The sequence below is a fragment of the Phacochoerus africanus genome, chromosome 5 (assembly GCF_016906955.1).
Source record: "Phacochoerus africanus isolate WHEZ1 chromosome 5, ROS_Pafr_v1, whole genome shotgun sequence".
Lineage (NCBI taxonomy): Eukaryota > Metazoa > Chordata > Mammalia > Artiodactyla > Suidae > Phacochoerus > Phacochoerus africanus.
In genome coordinates, this window is record NC_062548.1 from 16,532,231 (window position 1) to 16,556,118 (window position 23,888).

The 23,888-nt window shown below is 46.5% G+C and overlaps 1 protein-coding gene across 1 annotated transcript in view; it reads right to left on the minus strand.

The window, feature by feature from the left end:
• Positions 1–901: 901 nt before the first annotated feature.
• CALN1 (calneuron 1) overlaps positions 902–23,888 on the minus strand; it is a 460,082-nt gene continuing 437,095 nt past the window's right edge. Inside the window, exons 6-7 of the mRNA XM_047779923.1 lie at positions 15,579–15,735; positions 902–1,825 (exon numbers count right to left, since the gene is read on the minus strand). Of these exons, the coding sequence (XP_047635879.1) occupies positions 1,698–1,825; positions 15,579–15,735 (285 nt within the window). The 3' untranslated portion in view covers positions 902–1,697. The remainder of the gene's footprint in view (positions 1,826–15,578; positions 15,736–23,888) is intronic.

Below are 23,888 nucleotides of genomic sequence, written 5' to 3' on the forward strand. Positions count from 1 at the left end.
CTTGCAGAAGTGATTTGGGAGAAGACCCTAAGCTGAGCCCTCAGATGCTCCAAGTCTGAGCAGATGGGGGGCGGGGTGGGAGGGCACGGAGAGCGAGGGGAGGCTTGGAGAGGGGCTCCGAAACACACACCGCACCCCCAAACCACCCAGTTGCAGCGAGAGGAAAGAATCTGGGCCTCAATCCTGAATGTAAAGGGAAGAGGGAGCGGGGCAAAGCACGCAGCTTTGGGATGCGACAGAATGAAAGAGGAGCGAGAAGATTCCATCCTAGAAATAAAGACCTGAGCTTGGAAACGTACAGAGAGAAGCATTACAGCGGAAGATCACTGGCAAATCAGACTCCACTATCCTGAATGAATAGCGGTGGTGGACACCGCCTCTAGGATAAGTCAGGAAACCACAGACTTGAAATGGGGTTGGCTTCCCTTCCCGCACAGAAGCAATTGACCTGTCGAGTGGGCTGAGCTTATTAACATCTCTTTGTTTCGTCGTGAAAATGAGTCAGCTGCAGAATCTGACTGCCAGAACATGTTCTGTAAAACACAGGGGTTTGATCTCTCCATCTCTCCGATTGGGACTGTGTTTCTTTTTCTGTCTGGGGAAGACAGACCAACAAAGCAAATCTGAAGATGAGAGGAAGATGCACAAGGACCGGAACTTGGAGGAGACGTGTTTGGACTCCATCACTCTGTATCACTCTGGAGCCCTGGGGTGTGGCTTGCACTGTCTCCTCAGCACCATCCCCCAAACCCGTCCCCAAGGAGCAGGGCTGCGTGTGGGGGGACAAGCTTCTAGCAGCAGTAAAGCGACGAGGAAAGACTGACGTCACGCGTGCAGAAGCCCAAGATATACGTCTGTCTGAGTGTCTATGTTATAGAGACGCCCATGGTTATGCTTTTTTTTTTTTTTTTTTTTTTGTCTAAATGGCAGCACAGGCGGCAAAGCTGGGAGAAAGGCTCTCTGCAGATTCCAAAATGCTGGTGCGCGATGGGCTCTAGGAACAGAAAGCCAAGTGCCTACGGAAACCACCGAGAGCTCTCCAGCTCTGCCCACAAAGAGTCCCGTAGAAAAAGGCAGTAGAACGGAAGCGAAGGGAGTGCAACCTGCAGACGGCTGGGTGCTGCACCCGCTTCAATGGCTTTCCCCTCATGCCTTGGGGTGGGGGTGAAGCTCCACTGGGTGGAGGAAGGAAGCCAGGGCGGTGGGATGAGAAGCCCCCAATCCTGCAACAACCTGGAAGTCAGCCTCTAGGGACTGAGGGTTGACCTGGGGAGGCGGTGGGGGCGAGGAGTCTCCATTCGACCCCTGGGTTGAAAGAATGGGGCACGGAGGTGACTGTGTGTCCAACCTCTCTCTTGTTCTCTTACGCCACCAACCTGGATGGCCGTTGGAATTCCGAGATGAAAATGCAGTTTCTCTGGAGAGTTCCTACAGGTGGTCGAAGCCGTCATCTGGAACTCCTGGCTTATTTATTGCATTAGGAAACAAGACCATTAAAGCATTTTGAAGACAGCCCTTTTGTGTACCTGCCAAGGGGATGAAGTGGGTTTGCAACAACACGGGTTGCACTGCAACCTTGGGTTCTTCGCTGGACTGTGCTCGCATCTGCACGGTCCCGTCTCTGCTTTTGCGGAGGAGGGGTCTGCCCGCAGGGCAAGCACATGCGGGAGCCGGGAAGGCAGCTGCTGGGGAGGCTGCTACTCCATGCCGCTCCGGAGGATCTGGTTGGCTGCGATCAGCATGACGCTTATGATGAAGGCCATGGCGAAGGCGCAGATGAGGCTCTTCCGGACGCAGGTCTGCCGGTTCTGCTTCTGGGAATGCACTGGGGTGGGTGGGGGTAGGAGAGCAGAGGGCAAGGAGGCGAGGTGGGCAGGTGGGGAAGGAAGAGAGAAAGAACACGGTAAAGTGGGTTGTACATTTTCCTCAAAGAGTCCAGGGACCGGTCCACGGGATGAAGACTGGTCTCATCAGGTAAAGCCTTTCTGATTCAGCTCTCTGAGGAGACTGGGCATCTCGTCTCTTGGCAACAGTATGAAATGGCCAAACTTCTATAACAAAAATCATGACATATGTAAAGCTCAGAGTGAGGTATACAGGCTTCCAGATGTCACAGAGCTACAGTGATTTCTGAGGGAGAAAATACGTAACATTCCGAGTGAGTCTCACCAGAGGCATTGTCCACGTATGGCCTTGTTTGTCTCTGCAGAATGCCTGGCTTCCATTTCCGAGGCAGCTGCTACAGACAGGGCCAAGTTCGGATGCTTCCCTACATATTCATTTACCCTTCCCAGGATTGCTCTTGGGTGGCTGCTGGTTGAAATGACCCTAAAGTGAGGTCTAGTGTTACAGCAGATATGCAGAGCAGCAGTTCCAGAGGGGGATCCCTGGGAAAATCAGCATGGCCTCACAGGGAGCTTATTAAAAATGCAGATCCTCAGGCCAGCCCCTGCTCCCTGCTGATCTACTGCATCAGAGACTCTGGTAGTAGGGCCAGTGATCTTCCATGTTTAAGTGGGTGATCCTGGTACCTGCTGAAATCTGAGATGTGGGGACCACACGTACTGTGGACAGGACCATCGTGAAGGAGGAAAGCAGGGTGTCTTTGACCTTGGGTCCTGGGGTGATGCTCTCTCTCTTTTTTTTTCTTTTGTAGGGCCACACCCGAGAGAGAGAGAGGAGAGAGAAAGAAGAGGGAGAGGAGAGACAGAGAGGAAAGAGAGAATGTGGAGAATGGGGACATCTGAGCAAAGGCAGCTAATCTGGTGTGTTTGTTTCTTTTTGTTTTGTTTTGTTTTTTAGGGATGCACCTGTGGCACACAGAAGTTCCCAGGCTAGGGATTGAATTGGAGCTACAGCTGCCAGCTTACACCACAGCCACAGCCATGCCAGATCTGAGCTGAGTCTGCAACCTACACCACGGCTCACAGAATGCCAGATCCTTAACCCACCGATCGAGGCTAGGGATCAAACCTGTATCCTCACAGATACTATTTGGATTTGTTACCACTGAGCTACCACAGGAGCTCTGTGATGCTCTTTTAATACTTTGGTTGGGCCAGGTCATGTGTCACCATTTTTCTAAGGCCCATAAGAAACCCTTAGTTGGTCTCAGTGGGAAGGCATTAATCAGTGGGTTATGAATATGGGCTAGAAACAGGGAAATAATAAGAAAAGCTTTGAGAAAAGAAAAACAGCTCACTTTCTCATGCCAGGATTTCTTTTCCTTCTCTTTCTTCTTTTTGTCTACACCTCCTCCCCTGCCCATCCTGGTCCTGGAGGGATCTGTACACACAGTTTACCACTTGGCTTCTGGAAGAAATCTATCCCTGGGAGGCCAGTGGGAAGCTGCCTACACCAGGGCTACTCATGGGCCCAGCAGCATCAGCAAGATCTGGGAGGTGGACCTCAATGCAGATGCTCCAGCCCCATCACAGAATCACTGAATCATGATCTGCAGGGTGGAGCCCAGGAGTGTGTATGTTAATAAGCTCTCCACCCCTGCCCAAGTTTTTGATTCTGTAGGTCTGGGTAGGGCCAAAGAATCTGATGGAGATTGAGTTGCTGGGAACAGGAGGGCTGTGCCTGTGTATGTGAGAGAGATGTTGGTTGGCAGTTCCTGGGGGAAAGCAATGCCAGGACAGTAGAACATTTTCAGATTACCTTCCCTTTTTTTTTCTTTTTTGTCTTTTTAGGCCATACCTGCAGCATATGGAGCTTCCCCAGCTAGGGGCCAAATAGCTACCTAATAGCCTATGCCACAGCCACAGCAATGCCAGATCTGAGCCCAGTCTGCGACCTACACCACAGCCCACAGCAGCGCCGGATCCTTAACCCACTGAGTGAGGCCAGGGATTGAGCCTGTGTCCTCATGGGTGCTAGTTGGATTCGTTTCGGCTTTGCCATGATGGGAACTCCAGATTACCTCCCCTTTTGAAAAGGGGTCCTTCTGCTAGACATGCTAACAACCTTTGCCAACAACCACCAGCTGGGGGAAAGTCATTTTTCTGTAGGCCAAATTAAGTGGAAGAAACAGAGAAAGAAGGTAATTTTCCTTAAAATTACTCTCTGCAAGCAGGAAGACTGGCAAAAGAAAAAGGTCAAGGTAGGGGCTACATGCCTTTAAGAAAAACTAAAACAAGTTCAAGTTCCTCTCCCCCTTGACACTCAGCAGTGCCTCTAAAGCCCTGGAAACAGCAGAGAAGACGCAGGAAGCTGGTGATGCTTCCAAAGGCAAATGAGCATCCGCTGAGACAAGGCTTCAAGGGGCCTCTAAAAATTACATCCTCCAGGAAGTCCCACTTCACAGAGACCCAGGGCCCCAGGCAGAGCTCGCGGCTCCCTCTCCAATCCTTGTCGGTTATTTCTGCTTTAGGCTCTTAGGCCTTGTCTCATTAGCTTTAATCCCTTCTGGGTCCACTGGGCCTCTGCTTCCCTCGGCTGATTGAAAGTATTTTTGGCTCAGTTCTCCACTTGCTCATCACGTCTGGGTCTTACAAATTCTTACCTGGAGGAAGAACGTTTCCTTGGTGTGGAATGGGCAAATGTGAGAAGTGGGCAAAAGCAAAAAGATAGCAGCTCTAGGGAAGGAAAAGAGGTGGCGGTGGGGCAGGAAAGCACCAAAAAGCAGAAAATAAGATGAGGATGTGGAAGTGGCATACCTAACACTTTCTGGGGACCAGCTAATTTATTCTGGGCAGCTCCTCGGCAGAGAAATGCTTCTGGAGACAGACGTCTACCTTCCTATCCTGAGGGCTGGCAACGGCTTAAGGAAAAGAAAAATTGTGTGATTGGGCCGAGGGAGAAATTTTTTGCTGAAGCCTTTCGTTATGAAGGACACTCGGCAAAGAGGTTACAGGCAACAGGATTAGCACCTGCCCCCCGCCACCCGATGCTCCCAGAGAGTGGCCGCACCTTTGATCTAAAAATCCTTCAAAGCAGTAGGAGGGGAGAGATAACCAGGGAGGAGAGGCTGGAGACCTGATCCTGTGTGCATGAGGTCTGGAGTCCTGGGAAGAGTGGAGCTTCCAGCTCTTTCCTGGGGAGCTCTGAAACCCATCATCACTGGAGTCTGTAATTCAGACTCTATGCAGGGATGAAAGGCCTCACACATCCTGTCCTGATGTCACAGTAGGTTGTGTGGCAGCGGGAAGAAGTAACACCTTCCGGAGCCAGACCCGAATCTGAATTGGGATTACGTTACTCCACACCGGAGCTGCGTGACCTTGGGCAAGCCAAGATCCCCCCCAGGGCCTCACTCTCCTCTTCTATAAAATAGGAGGAAATAAGACGTGACTTTGTGGTGAGGACTAAGAGCCCAGGAAGGTACTGGAATGTTGCCTGTGTCCCACGTGTGCTAATTCCCATTCATAAACCTTGGAAAAAACTCCCCTTTTCTTCCTGAGCAAGACCCCACCTCAGTGGGCAAAGGACATGCCATGTGCTTTACGGATGTCCTTGAAGAATTGAGAGTGATGGACCTTCGTGAGTTGGGTGTGTGAGCCTCATCCGGAAGGTGAGGGGTCTGAAGCTCCAAGAAGTGGAGTCCAAGGTCATTTGGCAAGTAGCGGAGGTAAGTTTTGAGCCCAGGTCTGATTCTAAGATCCAGGTTCGAAAGTTCTGCCCAGACTCGCCCTCCTTGATCTTCTGCTGAGCAAGGCAAAGCTCAGCCAGAGGAAGATCCAAAGGAAATGTACTTTAGACACTTGGTTGTGGACAACAGAGTATAACCCGGCACTAATCAACATGCTGATAATAGTTTCATGCCTGTATTTGGCTATCATATACTTGTCTTGTACTCTATTTCTGTTTATTTATTTTATCTATTCTTTTCCCATGTAGGTTATTACATAGTACTGAGTAGAGTTCCCTGTGCTAGACAGTAGGTCCTTGTTACTCAGAAGGGGTGGATATGTGTATAACTGATTCGCTTTGCTGTACACTGCAACAAACAACATTGTAAGCCAACTATACTCCAATAAAATTGAAAAAATAAAAAATAACCTAGCTATGGAGTTCCCGTGGCTCAGCAGAAGTGAATCTGACTAGCATCCATGAGGACACAGGTTTGATCCTTGGCCTCACTCAATGGATTAAGGACCCAGCATTGCTGTGAGCGGTGGTGTAGGTCCCAGATGCGGTTGAGATCTGGCATTGCTGTGGCTGTGGTGTAGGCTGGCGGCTACAGCTCTGATCTGACCCCTAGCCTGGAAACCTCCATATGCTGTGGGTGTGGCCCTAAAAAGACAAACAAATAAATAAATAAACTAGCTCTTAATACGTATTTACTTTTAACTGAGATAGACTCCATGTGCCATAAAATTGACCCTTTTAGAGTGTACCATTTGATGGCTGTTAGTACAATCATAAGGGCTGTGAAACTATCACCACCACCTGATTCCAGAATGTTTTCATCACTCTAAAAAGAAACCCCACACCCATCAGAAGCCGTTCCTCATTCTCCTCTCTCCCCAGACCCTGGGAATCATTAATCTACTTTCTGTCTCTGTGGATTTGCCTATTCCGGATATTTCACATGCCTGGAATCATATGCTATGTGACCTTTTGTATCTGGCTTCTTTCACTGAGCACAACCTTTCTCAGGTTTATCCGTGCTGTAGCATGTATTGGTACTTTACTCCTTTTCATGGCTGAATAATATTCCACTGAATGGAAGTACCACTTTCTGTTTATCCATTCACCAGTTGGTGGGCATCTGGGTTGTTCCTATATATTTTTGGGGGGGGGTTATGAATAATTCTGCTATGCATATTCATACACAGTCTTTTGCGTGGACATGTTTTCTGTTCTCTTGGGTACAAAACTAGGAGCCAAACTGCTGGGTCATAGGGTAACTCTCTAACTTTTCGAGGAGCCCTGTTTCTTTCTGGATCTTAATGAACACTGAAAATTGCAAGAGCACATCATGCTTCTGGTGATCTTTTCTGTGTCCTTCCTACCATTAGATCTGGACCTCTTTCTGCATAGTACTTGACACACTGGGAGTCCAGAATGTCCATTGGTTTGAAATGTGAATTAGAGGAGGCTGACATAAGAGGACACAGAAGTGAGATTTCCTGCTCTCTTGAAAGCTCATTAGGAGGTCGGTGCATCACCAGACTCCTGGCTGCTGTGACAGGACTCCAGTGACAGGCTGTTCCTTCCTCTTCTTATTTTAACAGAGATTCACCCTGATCCTCTCGGCAAATGTCAGGCTCTTGAGGTTTCTCTCGGAGTCAGGAATCTACACGGATTTTGCCACTGACCAGCTGGATGTCCCTGGAGAGAATGGGTTCAAAACACTTCTGGCTTCAATCTTCAGAGGCCCTGGCTCCAAAATAAGGCAATCGGAATGGTAGCAATTCTGATTAATTGCCCCAATGTAGGCCTACGTAAGTGATGTTTCTGGCAGGGAGCTTGGGGCTCAGGAAATGATAAAACAAACTAAAATCCAGCTCAGGTGATTCTCACAATCAGCCAGATTCTACCAGGTCTGGGAGCTATTAGAGTTCTGTGATCCTTCCAGGTCTAACACTTTAGGATTGTATGAAATTGGATCTTTCCATAGCCTAAAGGGGAGCCAATTAAGAGCTTGTGAAAGAGATTTTATACCAATCAGTGATAACAGAAATGTCCACGCACCCCCCCCCCAAGACCTAACATTAGAGGATGTGGCCTTGAAGGGAACAGGACTGTGTGTTTTATGATGCTTTTGTTTACAGGAAGATGGGCCACCCCTACCTGTGTGGGTATGAGCTGGTCCTTTCTCCACCACAAAACCATCTCAGGTTTCTAGATGTCAGATGGCTTTGAGGGTCCTACAAAGACCCTTGCGATGATGTGACCAAGTGCTATGTTGGCATTTCTAGTCATTCTTCCCCTTCTTGTAACAAAATTCATCTTGGGGTTTGGGGATCTGTGCCTGTCCACCTGGAGGAACTCTGGATCCTGGGCCTCACCTTTCCCCCTGTAACAAATCAGATGGGCCAGCAGCGTATCCTAAGCCTAGCCTTGGACCAGGGGTAGGCATGGGGCCAAGCCGATTTGATTGGAGCCCCTTCTTGGAAGGGAGATGAATCTTGAGATAGAGAATCCTATCAACCTTGGAGAGAGAGAATCTGCCCAAGAATGATGCTGACAGAGAGGCTGAGGGCAAAGCCAGGGCAGGGACAGAATGTTGCTTGAGCTCTTTGGGTCCAGGTCAGCCAAAGATCATTCCTTTGGCTTCTCCTATAATTTGCTTTTTAGTTTAAGGGGGTTGAATTTCTGTTCCTTGAAACCAAGGAACTCTTAGGATATCACCTATATCTGGCATCTAATACATGGCACACATAAACCTATTTACAGAAAAGAAACAAACTCATGGACATGGAGAGCAGACTTGCGGTTGCCAAGGGGGAAGGGGAGGGAGTGGGATGGACTGGGAGTTTGGGGTTAGTAGGTGCAAACTATTGCCTTTGGAGGGGATAAGCAATGAGATCCTGCTGTAAGCACAGGGAACTATATCCAGTCACTTGTGATGAAACATGATGGAGGATAATGTGAGAAAAAGAATGTCACATTTATGTATGACTGGGTCACTTTGCTGTACAGCAGAGACTGACATTCTTGGGCAGATTCTCTCTCTCTGAGGTTGATAGGATTCTCTCTCTCAAGTAAATCAACTATCATGAAAAATTAAAAAAAAAAAAAAAAAACGAAGGGACTCTTGACCAACACTCTTGGTAACTCCAATGTTGGCAAGGACTTGACTTTAGGGATGAATGTGTCAAGAGGATGCTGCAAACCCTAAAAAGTGGATCCCTACACCACCTTTCAAAGATGTGGAGTTCCAGCAGGACATACTCTGCACTGTCTCCAGGTAAAAAAATAACAAGAAGGGAACCAGGGTCAGGAATCGGCTAGTTGTATTTGTTTTGTGTACTTACTCATTGTTAAGTATCATACTAAATATTCCTATGTGTTACCTCATTTAATCCTCATAACAAGCATAGACGTTAGGTCATGCTATGGTTCCCACTTCACAGATGAATAAAATGAGGCTCTTGATATGTAAGTGCCCGTAGTCACGTGACCTATATACATGCTGAGGCAGGATTTTCAGCCAGCTCTGTCCAGAGTGCTGAACTGGCATTCTCAACCATTGTGCCTATTTTACCAAAACCAGCTCCCCGGGCCTCTATCTTGTATCTGAGAATCTCCTCATTCCTCCTAAGACTCCAGAAGAATTTCCCATTGGTTTACTGTAAAAGTCCCCAAACAGTAGAAGAAAAAAAATTCTTTTTTGACTGAAGCCCTAAATTCCTTTGAAAACCGTCTCCTGTCTCACCACCCACCACAGACTTCACCTACACCTTAACCTCTCTAGATCTACCCCAGGAGAACAGGGTTTAGGTTTATTTCAGGAAAGTCACAGCACCACGAGAGTTGGGAGCAGATGGTATAGATGACACATTATTCCCTTTTCAGTTGGATGGGCATGAAATGCCCAAGGTGCCACAACCAGGTGATGGGCCAGGTCTCCCTGTCCAGATGTGCATTGGACATCCCGACAGAGACACTGTGACTTCAGCAGGGATAGCTGAGCCAGAGACCTTGGACATGGCTGCAAAATTCTTTCTGACCTTCCAAGGAGCCCAGCAATTTTTGCATCTAGATAGGACTGCCATCGTCCAATCTTTGCATGGGATGGCTGAACAAAGGCTCAGAGTTTTAAAATAAGTTTCCCAGGGTCAAAGAGCTAGTTTGCAGGGGGGGGGGGCAGGGAACAGAACCCATATGAAGGCAGCAGAATGCATGGGAAGCTACCCGGTTGGGTCGCCTCCCTGACATTTGTTTCTCTGGTCCATCACATTGAGGTGCTGAATGGTCCAGAGAGGCTCTGCTGTCTTTCACAGAACCTATTTATTCCCCAGTTGATGATTTTGGCTTGACGTCCCTCTCCCGTGCGTGTTGTCAGAATGTCTACAAAATCCTGACAGCTGGTTTTCCATTTAGGGACAACACTTGGGGGATGTGTCTTGAAAGGGCTCACACGCAGATCTTGCTGCACTGCTACTCAACTTCCAAATCTCATCTGATCTCATTAGCGAGGGAATGGAAGAGGAGTAAGGAGCGTGAAGCTCCTTTCTGTAAGGAGTCTTTGGACCGCCTGAGCTTGGGGGAAACGACTCAGGACCACAAATAAAGAGCCAGGGCAGGGTTTGGTCACATACACCCAGCATCGAATCCCCACTTGCTGTTTGACTGTGACAAATGATCCCACCTTGCTGAGCTTCCATTGTCTCATCTGTCCCACAGGGGCCACAGAACTGATCCCTCAGGCCACGATAACAGGTCAGTCCACGTGTTAACAAATGCCTGGCACGTGGCAGGCACGGGGGGCCATTTTCCTCCATCCCGTTCCTCCTGGACTGAACCATGTGGAGAAACCAGTAAACATACTGGAAGCAAATACCACTGAACTTTACACATACATACTTTATCATAAGAACACTTAAAAAGGATCCAGTGATAGGCAACTGGATGGTTCCACTACAAGACCACTTAAATCCATCTATGCCAGCGGCTGGAACCAAATAATTAAATGGGAACTCTGCCTCTCAATGTCACCAAGCTTGTGTTCTCCAAAATTTAAATATCTGGCGATTACAAGGGGTCAAGCTAAAGCAAAGCATCTTAAAACTCTCTTATTCAGCCTGAATGGTGAGTGGACCTTGTGGGTAATCACATAATCTTACATCGAACCCATTTTTGGTGGCTACTGACCTGTCTGTATCCCTAAATAATTAGAACACAAATACTGACAACACATTACTACATCAAGCATAATTTATCTTAGTAAAGGAATTAAAACATGTCTGAGGGATTGGGAGGGTCCGGAAGACCAACTTTTATCAAAATATCATTGAATTGGGGACATACAGGTTGCCACCCAGTGGGTATTACCAGAGAGCCCCTGCGTTTAGTGGGGTTAAGTGACCTCTTGCCTGAAGCACCCAGCCCATGGGTGACACTTGGTCAAGTGTCTGACTCAAGTTGAGGATCATGCACCTGGAAATTGGTGTGACTGAAGGAGAAGGTGACTTCAGATTTCCCTTTTTTTTTTTTTGGTCTTTTTAGGGCCACACCTGAGGCATATGGAAGTTCCCAGGCTAGGAACTACAAATCAGAGCTACAGCTGCCAGCCTACACCACAGCCACGGCAACGCAGGATCTGAGCCACATCTGCAACCTCACGGTAACACCAGATCCTTAGTCCACTGAGCGAGGTCAGGGACCGAACCCACATCCTCATGGATACTAGTCAGGTTCATTGCCACCGAGCCATGATGGGAACTCCCAACTTCAGAATTCTTGAGTTTGATTCTTCTGGTCTCTTCTCTGCCTCCCCGGGGGTTTCTGGGGATGGCTTCTCCATGGTGCCCTAGGGAAGTGAGTTCTACTCATGGTGTGAGAGCCCAATTCCAGACTGAATTCAGGAGAGAAGAAGAGGTCAGGAACTTTCCTTATATGTAACTTGGAATTTCACACTATTCCCTTTTGTCCTTTTCTTGGGAGACAAGGAAAAAGTAATGCCGACCTGTGATCCCAGAGGCCTACCTACCACCAAGATAAGGCAGGTGGGATTGTGTGAGGGTCTCTCTGCACATGTGTGTGTTTGTGTTGACCTAAAAGTGCAACAAATAAAATCAAGGCAAAATGAAAACTAAGAAGAGAGGAGTTCCCGTCGTGGCTCAGCAGAAACGAATCCAAGTAGGATCCATGAGGACGCAGGTTTGATCCCTGGCATCACTCAGTGGGTTAAGGATCCAGCGTTGCTATGAGCTGTTGCGTAGGTCGCAATGTGGCTCAGATCTGGCGTTGCTGTGGCTGTGGCGTAGGCCAGAGGCTACAGCTTCGATTTGACCCCTCACCTGGGAACATCCATATGCCATGGGTGCACTCCCTCAAAAAAAGACAAAAACCCCCACAAAAAGCCAAACAAACTAACAGGAGGACCAAAAAAAAAAAAAAAAACCAAACCCCTAACTCCCCCCCCCATCCCAATCAGAGGCTCCTGGCCTATTTCTCTGTTTTTGATTCTTCCATTCATGTGGAAGGAATGATCAATACTTCCTGATTTAATGGGCAAAAACCGAACACCTCTGTGACAGTATCAGACCCAAGACTTATAAAAGCGAAAAATACAATCATTGACGTGAAATGATGCCTGGGAAGACACCCCGTTATTTTCTAACCGACTCTGGCGGACTCACTGCGGCATTTTCAAACCTCTTCCACACTCCAGAGTCTCAGTCCAGAAGCCCCTGCTTGGCTGGGTTTGAAGCCATTGGACGTGGGCTTCTTTGAATTCTGACTGCGACACAATGCGTTTCACTGACTGCCTCCTCAGTCTTTCGGCAGAGACAGATGCGCCCTTTCACCTTTTAAGGCAAAGATTTCCTGTATCTTTAGGTTTTTATTCCTAGTTGATTCCTTCCACATAGCAGGATTTCCAAGCACCAGGGATCACCAGCGTTACAGGTGAGCAGATGAGCATGGGAAAAGAGCCGCAGGAAAGAGCTTCCTGAGCGGGGAGGAGCAAGAATCGGGGTGGCCTGGGCGGGGCTCTGGGATCTGGGGAAAATGTCCCAGCCCCCTTCCCTCTCTGCAGTCATTCAGGGTTGCAGAGAAGGTTAGGTTTGAAGAGAAAAGAGCTTCATCACTGCAAGAAAAAAAATGAAAGCATCTTGTCCCTTCAGAGTTAGATGCTAGATGTACTAAGACAGGGGATAGCGGTGGCTGCCAGGCGGGAGGGGGATTCCGAGATGTCAGCCAGGGTCTGGCTGAAGAGTCTGGATGAGTGTGCAGCCTGGGCCAAGGGTGAGAGCAGACAGGAAGGAGGGACAGCTTGGGGGCTGGGGCGGCCCAAAGAGCTGGAGGTTGAGAACTTAGGAAGCGCAAGCCATGCAACTCTGCCGTCAGACTGCGAGAGATGCAGGGAGAGGCTCCAACTGCCCACAGCAGGCATGGGGCATGGGGGAGAGATGGGAGGCAGGGGCTCAAGGTCACCCCAAGGTCTCAAATGGACTCCCTCAGTCCTAGGGTAACAGGATGAATTCTGTCTCTGTGTGTCCATCTCTTCCCAGCCACCTTTGCCCAAAGTACAAGTGGATGGGGGTAGGGGACCCCTTTCTGAATCTGGAGAGAGTGGTGGGTATTAAATTATAGGCACCAGTTATATATTATACATATGTGTGTATATATATATATATTTGTATATTTATATGTGTATCTGTATATATACACGTAAATATATATATCACAATTATATATAAGTATGCATTTTAAATATAAACAAATTATATCTCTGAGATTGGAAACATCTTACCCCTCAACACAAAGCCAGTGAGCTTATGTTTGGGCCGAAAAGCACGGACACATTTTTACAACGGTCTCTGATGTAGAAAATACATAAAAGGTATTATGATCGAAGTCATGGAGGTCTAATTACACATACATTCCTTTTATTAAATAAGATGAGGAATTTTAAAGCATGGAGCACAGGGCCTGGCCCTCATCAATTACCCGCAAGTGGCAGCTGTTGCTAGCGCTCTATGCACTAATCATTAAAGCAAACCCAGAAAGACTTCTATGTAGAAACCCCCAGGTCAGCTCTTTATTTTATGAATATAGGAGCTTTTGCATAATAAAAAGACAGTGCTTAGAGGTCAGGTTATTCCCCAGGGCAGTCTGACCTTTCTCAAATGACTGAGACTGGCGATATTTCTCTGAATAAAACACCAATCCATAAACAAAGGCATCTGTGGAAAATGCAGAGCCCAGAAACACGCTCCCGACCCATCTTAAGTGTGGTTGACAGCAGTGGGGACAGAGCCCCAAATCCTTCCACTGTTTGAGCACAGAGTCTGTCAGTTAAGAACGAGATGGAAAGAGGGGGCCAGGCCAGCTGTTTCCCCAAGGTTCAGTCCAGTCCCTGCCCTCCTCACCCCCCACTCATCTTCCCTATTCCCCTGCCTGGCTGGCTGTCAATGGCATTGGCCGTGACCTTCCCGCCCTTGTGTGGTCCCTGTGGTTCCAACTCCAAATGCAATGATTGATGCTATGGCCCAGGTCCCAAGCAGGGAGACCCAGGTACTTTCTGGACCACAACTGGGTTTTGTTTGCCATACACAGCACTTTTTTTTTTACAGCCCCACCTGTGGCATATGGAAGTTCCCACACTAGGGGTCACATCGGAGCGGCACCTGCTGGCCTACACCACAGCCACAGCCACATCAGATTAGAGCCGCATCTGTGACCTACACTGCGGCTTGCAGCAACGCTGGATCCTTAACCCACCGAGTGAGGCCAGGGACCGAACCCACATCCTCATGCATACTAGTCAGGTTCTTAATCTGCTGAGCCACAGTGGGAACTCCCATACACAACACTTTTGAACATTTTAATTGTGAATGCCTTTACAAGGAGGCATTGCTGCCAAGTTTACCCCAAACCCCACTGCTTCCTCTGACTTGAGTTAATTTTGTTCCCTTGGAGTACAAGCCATCTCCTGTTTCCTGTCGCAGTTCAGCCTGGAGGCACGGCTGTGGCCACTTGGGCTAACTCAGTCCATGTCCTCTCCCTGTCTTGGGGCTCGGCTGGTTCAAATGCAACAGCCCCAAGATCTGGGAACCCAACTCCCTTCTGGTGCCTATGGGACAGCTTTCCATCTGCACATGCTCAGAAAAAAGAATAGAAAAAAAAAAATAGTAGACCTTTTAAAAAAGTCTCAATCTTGAATAAGTTAAAAATGGCCAGAAGCCTGCTGCACTGTTTTAACGTAATTTTTAAAAAAATTTCTGTACATCAGAGCTGTTAAAGCAGCTCTTCCTTTCAAAGCTGGAAAAAGGGATTAAATTATTTAATGTCCCTGGAATTCTCTACCGATTAGAAAATGAGGTAGGATTTTTTTTTTTAAAGTTTTCTTTCCTGAGTCCAAGAAAAATGACCTCTCGTGGGGCTCTTTTTTGGCCCAAGACAACCTTATTTCTTCTGTACCTACTTGGTGAAGTTCATGAGCATTTTTTTTTTTTTCCTTCATGGGCAGGGTTTTTTGGGCCAGTGCATTCAAAGAGCATGGCATAGAAGTGAAATAGGTGTAATTATCCCGGTGTTTCTAGATGAGGAAACACACTCAGAGAAGCCACCTGCCTTGTCCAAGGTCACAATTAGCCACTGGACTTGATCCAGGTCTGCTGACAGCTCAAACAGTCTCTCTGCACCACCCCACGCAGCCCCCACAAAATAAAGGCCAACATCACGAAGCCACGCTTCAAGTCACGGACCTCAGAGTCACCAAAGGAAAGAAGGGTCAAGAGAGGGCTTGCAAACATGCAGTTTTGGGGGGAAAACAGAAAAAAGGAAAGCAACCCACGGCATCTTTGCACAAAGCATCTTTTAACCTCAATCGTGGATTTGTAGCTTCCGTCCAAGGCCACTTCAGCCCAGGAGGCTATAAACACATTTTTCACATGGAGGACGTGGAGGTGGGGACCTGTCCCAGACCCGGAGAGAGAGGAAGCAGGGGTACCTACCGCCCTCAAACTCTGTCTGGCAGTTCCCCGAGGTCTCGTTCAGGCTCTCCTCCTCATTGATAATGATATTCTCAATGTCTTTCATGGTTAAGTGGTCCCGGAAGGCGTGATAGAGGATGTGCTTCAGCTCTTCCAGAGTTATCCTCTGCATGTCAAACTGTGGAGATAAAGAGGAGTGAGGGGGTTGGGGGCACACGGTGGGGGGCGGGGGGGGGTGGTGGTGGTGAGAACGCAGCGTGGGGCATGGCGAGCAAGCCCTGAGCCTCTGCTACGGAAACTCATCCCAGCTTTTCAAGACATCAAGATGAGCAGTTTTCCACTACGCTCAGCTCCAAGCACACTTGAGAACTTGCGGGGACTTCTTGGGAATTCAGGGAGTGCAACTTTTCCCCCCTCGGTGGAGACTCGTGGAGAAAAAAAAAAAAAATGCCACCTGCTAGTTGGGCTTCTTACTCATCCAGCCATCTGCTGTCACCCCTCCACACCTCATGTACTTTGGAGGGTGTCACACTTCAGACAATGCATATGGCGCTAGAAAGTTTTAAGTCTTCCAAGAAGCCAGTGATTCTCATCTTGCTGTGAGTATGTCTCTCTCTCTGTCTTTTTTTTTTTCTTTTACCAATTTTTTCTTTTACTGAAGTATAGGTGATTTGCAATGTTGTGGTCCCCTCTGGGTATAATAGCTTACATCTGCTAAGTGCGTATCTTGTTCTAACAAGATAATGCACCTTCAAAGCCTTGTTTATGAGGAAGAGCAGCTGAAAAAAAAATGGTGTAGCGTTTTTAGTTATGGTCTAGCCCCTGCGGGGGGAGGATTTACGCTTCTGCCCCATTTCTATCAGATTTGGTCACATCACTTGGCCAATGAGATAGGAGTAGAAGTCACCTAGGCCGCATTGTTTAAGAGCTTTAAGAGTCATTGTGTGGTTCTGGCCTGTGTCCTTTTCCTTCTGCCATGAGAACAGCAGGCCCTCCGAAAGAGTCTGTTCCTTCTGTCTGGGTCCCTGAACGAGGATCAAGTGGAGAAGATACCCAGAAAGGAAAAGGAATGGAAGTCAGAAATGCCCTTTATTGTTATTCGTCATGGAGATCTGGGGCTTCGGGACGTCCATAGCAGAACTTGGCTTAAGTCAGTAATAGGGAAATTAGTACACAGAAGTGAGGAGCTACCATACCCAAAATTCTAAACTATGATGACTGGACTCCAGGGCAGCGGGCAATAGGAAAACTGTTCCTGGAGGCTGGAAAGAGGGCCACCTATGTGATGCAATAGATGCATTTGGTAAAAGTATTGCCTGTGATCACTCAGAGGGCAGATACACATTGCCTGAGTGTGTGGCTTTAGGTAAAAGGTTTGGGACACAGCAGGCTCTGGTTGCAACCAGTGGCATCTGATAGGAGCTGCAAGAAAGATGAGCTCAGGGTGAAATAAATCAGACAGATTTATAAGTCATACAAATACCAGGTAGGGATGTAATCTACAAACAAGGCAACCGATCAACAAACCCCAAACTCACAGACCCAGAGAATAGATTGGTGGTTGCCAGAGACAGGGGGTGGGGAGTGAGTGGAACGAGGTCAGGAGGTCAAAAGGAACAATCTTCCAGCTATAAAATAAAAGTACTGCAGATGGAATATTCAGCATGGTAACTATAGTTAATAATATGGATGGCCAACAGGCACATGAAAAAATGCTCAGCATCACTGATGATTAGAGAAATGCAAATCAAAACTATAAAAAGGTACCCCCTCACCCTGGTCAGAATGGCCATTATGGTCAGAAAGGTTAACAAGTCAACAAATAACAAATGCTGGAGAGGGTGTGGAGAAAAGGGTACCCTTCTTTACTGTTGGTGGGAATGTAAATTGGTGCAACCACTATGGAAAACAGTATGGAGGTACCTCAGAAAACTAAATATCAAACTACCGTACGATCCAGCAATCCCACTCCTGGGCATATATCTGGACAAAACATTCATTCAAAATGGCACATGCACCCCCTATAGCACAGTGCTATTCACAATAACCAAGACATGGAAACAACCTAAATGTCTATCAACAGATGAATGGATCAAGAAGTTGTGGTACATATACACAATGGAATACTATGCAGCCATAAAAAGAACAAAATAATGTCATTTGTGGAAGCATGGATGGAACTAGAGACTCTCATACTAAGTGAAGTAAGTCAGAAAGAGCAAGACAAATACCATATGATATTACTTATATCTGGAATCTAATATATGGCACAAATGAACCTTTCCACAGAAAAGAAACGCATGGACTTGGAGAAGGGACTTGTGGTTGTGGGAGCAAGGGGCAAGGGGAGAGGTAGTGGGATGAGCAGGGAGTTTGGAGTTAGTGGATACAAACGGTAAAATGTGGAATGGATGGGCAATGGGTTCCTACTGTACAGCACAGGGAACTCTGTGTGATAGGGTCACTTTGCTGTACAGCATTGTACATCGACCATACTTTAAAAAAATAAAAATTAAAAAATAGTATTGTATTGTATATTCAAAAGTTGCTAAGAGACTAGATCTTAAAAGTTCTCACCATGTGAGAAGATACATAATTAGGTATGGTGATGGATGTTAACTAGACGTCTTGTGATGAGCATTTCACAATTATTCAAATATCACATCATTACCCTATACACAGGAAACTGACACAACGTTCTGTGTTAATTACATCTCAATGTGGAAAAAAAAAGAAAGAAAGAAAAAGAAATGAACTCAGGAGAAATGTGGTTGGTTTGCAAGCCAGGAATAGAGACAACCCCCAAATTCCCTGGTTTTGCAGAGTTGACAGAATCAATTGTTGCCCATCTCTGACGAGGAAGAGATAAAATTGAGAAATACTATAAATAACAACCCGAGCCTATGAAAACAAATCAACGTGTCCCTTGTTAAAACCTCTGAATGTGTTAGGTAACTCCCCCAGGAAGCTAGTCATTAAATTTGGAGAGAGGGAGGTGCCAAAAATAATCATGGATGTAGTGATTAGGAAAAAACCAATTGGACTCACATAGATGTAAAAAAAAAAAGGCTGTTTTTGAGAGACCTGTATTGCCCAGGAGCCAACAACTTGAGACTAAGAGACTCTATGACTGATCAAAATGCAAATGTTCTGGAGTTCCCGTTATGGCTCAGTGGTTAACGAATCTGACCAGGAACCATGAGGTCTTGGGTTCGATCCCTGGCTTTGCTCCGTGGGTTAAGGATCCGGCTGTGAGCTGTGGTGTGGGTTGCAGATTCGGCTCGGATCCTTCGGTGCTGTGGCCCTGGCATAGGCTGGCGGCTGTGGCTCCGATTGGACCGCTAGCCTGGGAATCTCCATATGCTGCAGGTGCAGCCCTAGAAAAGACAAAAAAAAAAACACCCCAAAACTTAAAATGTTATTTGCATTCCCAGCCTTCTATGGGCACAAGCCATTTTGAGGATAAGCTACAGAGGGCCCCAAGAAGGGTATCTTTTCCAATCCCCTCATCAGATGAGTGCAAAGAGAATAGTGGAAAAGGATGGATCTCTCAAACAGCCTCACAGACACAGAGAACAGACTTGTGGTTGCCAAGGGGGAGAAGGGGCGGGTGGGGAGTTTGGGATTAGCGGACACAAACTATCATACAGAGATGGACAGACAGCAAGATCCTACTGAAAAGCACCGTATTCAATATCCTGCGATAACTCATAATGGAAAAGAATATGAAAAAGAATATATGTATATTGATTGATTTATAACTGAATCACTTCGCTGTACAGGAGAAATTAACACAACACTGTATATCAACTATACTTCAATAAAATAAACGATTGATTGATTTGTTAGTTTGTTTCTTTATTTTGCTTTTTAGGCCTGCATCTGCAGCCTATGGAAGTTCCCAAGCTAGGGGTCGAATTGAAGCTGCAGCAATGTGGGATCCGAGCTGCGTCTGCGACCTACACCACAGCTCACAGCAACGCTGGATCCTTAACCCACTGATCGAGGCCAGGGACTGAACCCATGTCCTCAGGAATACTAGTTGGGTTGGTAACCTACTGAGCCACAACGGGAACTCCCAAAATGAAATTTTTTAAAAAAAGGACGAATTTCCCACATGGTGATGAAATCCTGCAACGAAATCAAGACCACTTTGCTGGGTCTCCTCAAGGACCATTCCTCACCCCAAGGTCTGTGCAACAGGATTCCAGAAACGCTCTGAGCCTTTGACAACTATGAATCTTCCACTGCTCGCTTTCTGGATGGGAACTTTTTAGTGGTCAGCCTGACCCTGTCCCATTACTATGTATTGAGTGTGTGCTGTGGGGGCGAGGTGGGGGGTTCGTTTCTCTTTTTAGTTCCTATGTCTCCAGATCAAGAGAAGTCACTCCCAGATCTGAGGTCTAGCTTGAGATTCTCAAGAGAAGTCACCCCAAGATCTGATGTCTAGCTTGAGATTCTCAAGAGAAGTCACCCCAAGATCTGATGTCTAGCTTGAGATTCTCAAGAGAAGTCACCCCAAGATCTGATGTCTAGCTTGAGATTCTCAAGAGAAGTCACCCCAAGATCTGATGTCTAGCTTGAGATTCTAGATCTGGAGTCGTATGCTATCACTGGATGGGACTGTTGGGTGTCTCCCTGAGGGAGGGGATGAGTATATTTTGTGGCTGAAGGGAGGGAAATAAATATTTATGAGCAAAAGTGAGGACTCTAACAGGTTATATTATTTCCAATGATTTCTTTCCCCTTCGTGTGAGAGGATTATCTTTTTTCCTTTTGGCACAAGACTTTGGCAAATTAAATGAGAGTGAAAGCGATATATATGAAAATGATGGCATTCCAAGGAGAAGTCTCAAAATTACTGTGTCTTCTTCCATTTCTCTTTTTCTTCTGCCACAAAAACACACCAGCTAGGGGCTGTTTTCCTTTATCCAGGGTCTCAGAATGAATGCAACCTGGAGCTAATCCATGAAGGGTATGTACACTGAGTGAGAACTAAATTCTGGTTGTTAGCCACTAAGATGCTGGGATTTCTGCAGTGTAATTCACCCAAGACTAAACACAGAATTCAAAGTTTTTAGTTAGTCTGGATCACGATGGAAGGAAATTTTTTTTTTTTCTTTTTAGGGCCTTACCCACTGCATATGGAGGTTCCCAGGCTAGGGGTCTAATCGGAGCCACAGCTGCCGGCCTACGCCACAGCCACAGCCACGCCAGATCCGAGCCCCATCTGTGACCTACACCACAGTTCACGGCAACGCTGGATCCTTAACCCACTGAGAGAGGCTAGGGATCGAACTGCAACCTCATGGTTCCTAGTCGGATTCGTTTCTGCTGCACCACGAAGGGAACTCCAGTTGGAAGGAAATTTTTTTCCCCCCTCTCCTCACTTTCTTTGTAAAGCAATTCTTACCTTGCTTTCAAAATGCCCCTTGTTCTGACAAATTACATCAGATTACTGGAACTTGCTGGAAACCTAAATGACTCGAGCTCAAAGCCATTTATCTGAGTAAGAACAAGTGGAGGTGGGGAGGTGTAAAGTGGATTGTTTTTTGTTTTTTTTTTCTTTTTTTGGCATTAGAGTTCCGTTGCCTATGAAAGTGAATTCTGAGATACAAGTAGGGTTGACCCCCATGACATAAGTTCCCTCTAGATTTGATAACAGAGCATGCGGAGATTAGCCAGGAGGTCAAGCGAAGCCTGTAAAAATGCATGGTGAGGGGCGATGGACCTCACAGATGGAAAATTGGGACCATTCTGCCATGGTCAGAGAGGAAAGGTGACACATCAAAGAGACTCTGAGAAAATGTGTGACCATTTCCTGGAAGACCAAACGAAGGACCAGAGTGCCTGGAAAAACTCTCACCAGCTAAGAATTTGCTGCAATTCAGAAGTTAGGCGAAAAGAATTGGCCAGGGGCTGTAAGAAGAGAAGGAACGATGGAGATTCCAGAAATCTATCCTTCTCCTTTTATTTGGCTCTCTGGGTCCTGTTTTAATAATGGGATATTTATGGTTAAGCAAAATCCGTTGAGTAGAATTTCATGTTTTCTGTATTGGCAGAATAGCTCGTTTACCAGTTTGGAAGAAATCACTATCCAACAATATGGACACAATGCTGACAAGTATTTTTTCCATGATAATCCATCCATTGAACGTTTTCATTTTTCTTGAGTCAATTCTGAAATGATGTCTTTGTCCAGAAAACCAGCCAAAAGATTTTCCTTATTGTTAGCAGGTAACTGTGCACAACAGTATTAGATTTAAAATGTCTCTCAACACTTCTTATATCCCATTTTATATTTTTAACCCTATTTGTCTTTCTTTGATTTTTTTTTTGTCAGCACAAAACCTTATTCTGTTTTCAGTGGCTCTTCATTAAAGAATGTAGCCTGTACATCTGCTATTTTTAGGAACCCAAGGAGTTTTCCGTCATGGTGAAATCTCTGTAGGGTCAAGAACACACCTCTAGTTATCCTTATCAATTATACTATGTAGACGTATAATTACAACCTATATCTCGGATAACCGTATTTTCTGGGGACCACCTGATTTGTCAAAGGCCATGAGTAACGCATTACAGTCTGTGGAAAAGACTTACATCTCCAGACCTCGTTCTTTTTGTCCTAATATTTTTTAAATGAGGCTTGTCTTTAGAGCAAAAAGATTGATTTCCTAATTCAGCAAATGGTTATTGAGGCCGACTCCATACCAGACCCTGATGGAGCTACGAAAGTGAGTGATGGCGTTCCCGTTGTGGCGCAGTGGTTAATGAATCCGACTGGGAACCATCAGGTTGCGGGTTCAATCCCTGGCCTTGCTCAGTGGGTTGAGGATCCGGCGTTGTTGCCGTGAGCTGTGGTGTAGGTTGCAGACGTGGCTCGGATCCCGCGTTGCTGTGGCTGTGGTGTAGGCCGGTGGCTAAAGGTCCGATGGGACCCCTCGCCTGGGAACCTCCATATGCCGCGGGAGGGGCCCTGGAAAAGGCAAAAAGACAAAAAAAAAAGAAAGCGAGTGAGACGTGGATCCAAAGACAAGCAAATGAGTGACTGTAATTCAGTGTGATAACTCACTGTGACAAGGACAGCACAGGATGGCTTGGAAACCTCTGAGAGATGGAAAAGCTCACAGGTCCATCAAAGGGCCATATGTTGAGTTCTTCCGAGGATTTGGAGCCGGGGGGGGGGGGGGGGGGGGGGGGGGCGGGGGTGGTGGTGGTAGGGGATGGGGGAGAGCTGTGGGTGGGGTGCTACTCAATAAACCATGTATCCATGGCTGAGGAGCTTGATTGTTGCTGTTATTGAAGTAGAGCTGATTGACAGTGTTGTGTTAGGTTCAGATGTATAGCAAAGTTATTCCACTTAACATACATATATTAATACACATACATTTTATATATATATATGTTCTTTTTAGATTCTTTGTCTCTATAGGTTTTAAAAGATATTAAATACCCTATGCTCCTTGTGGGTTATTTTATTTTACTTTATTTTTTTGGTCTCTTGTCTTTTTAGGGCCGCACCCACGACATATGGAGGTTCCCAGGCTAGGGGTTGAATCTGAGCTGCAGCCGTGGGCCTATGCCAGAGCCACAGTAACGCCAGATCCAAGCAGCATCTGCAACCTACACCACAGCTCACAGCAATGCCAGACCCACTGAGCAAGGCCAGGGATTGAACCAGTATCCTCATGCATCCTAGTCAGGTTTGTTAATTGCTGAGCCACGATGGAAACTCCCTGATTATTTTTTATATAGTAGCATGTATCTATTGATCCCAAACTCCTAATTACCCCTCTCCCCTTTCCCCTTAGGTAATCATAAGTTTGTTTTCTATGCCTGTGAGTCTGTTTCTGTTCTGTAAATAAGTTGATTTGCATCATTTTTAAAGATTCCACATATAATTGATGACATGATATTTATTTTTATCTGACTTACCTCACTTAGTATGTTAACCTTCACTTAATATGATAACCTTAGTGTGATATAACTTGGTTGGTTTTTTTGCTTTTACTTTTTTACAGTGGTAAAATCTATTTAATGTACATTTACTATTTTATCCATTTTCAAGTGTACAGTTCAGTGGCATTAAGTATGTTCACACTGTTGGGCAACCATCACTACCATCCATTACCAGAATTTTTTTGGGTCTGGGGGCGGCAGCTGCACCCAAGGCATGTAGAAGTTCCAGGGCCAGGGACTGAACCCACATAGCTGCTACCCGAGCCACAGCAGTGACTACAGATCCTTAACCCACTGCGCCATCAGGGAAATCCCAGAACATTTTTTTATCCTTCCAAACTGAAACTCCTTACTCATTTAACCCTATCTCCC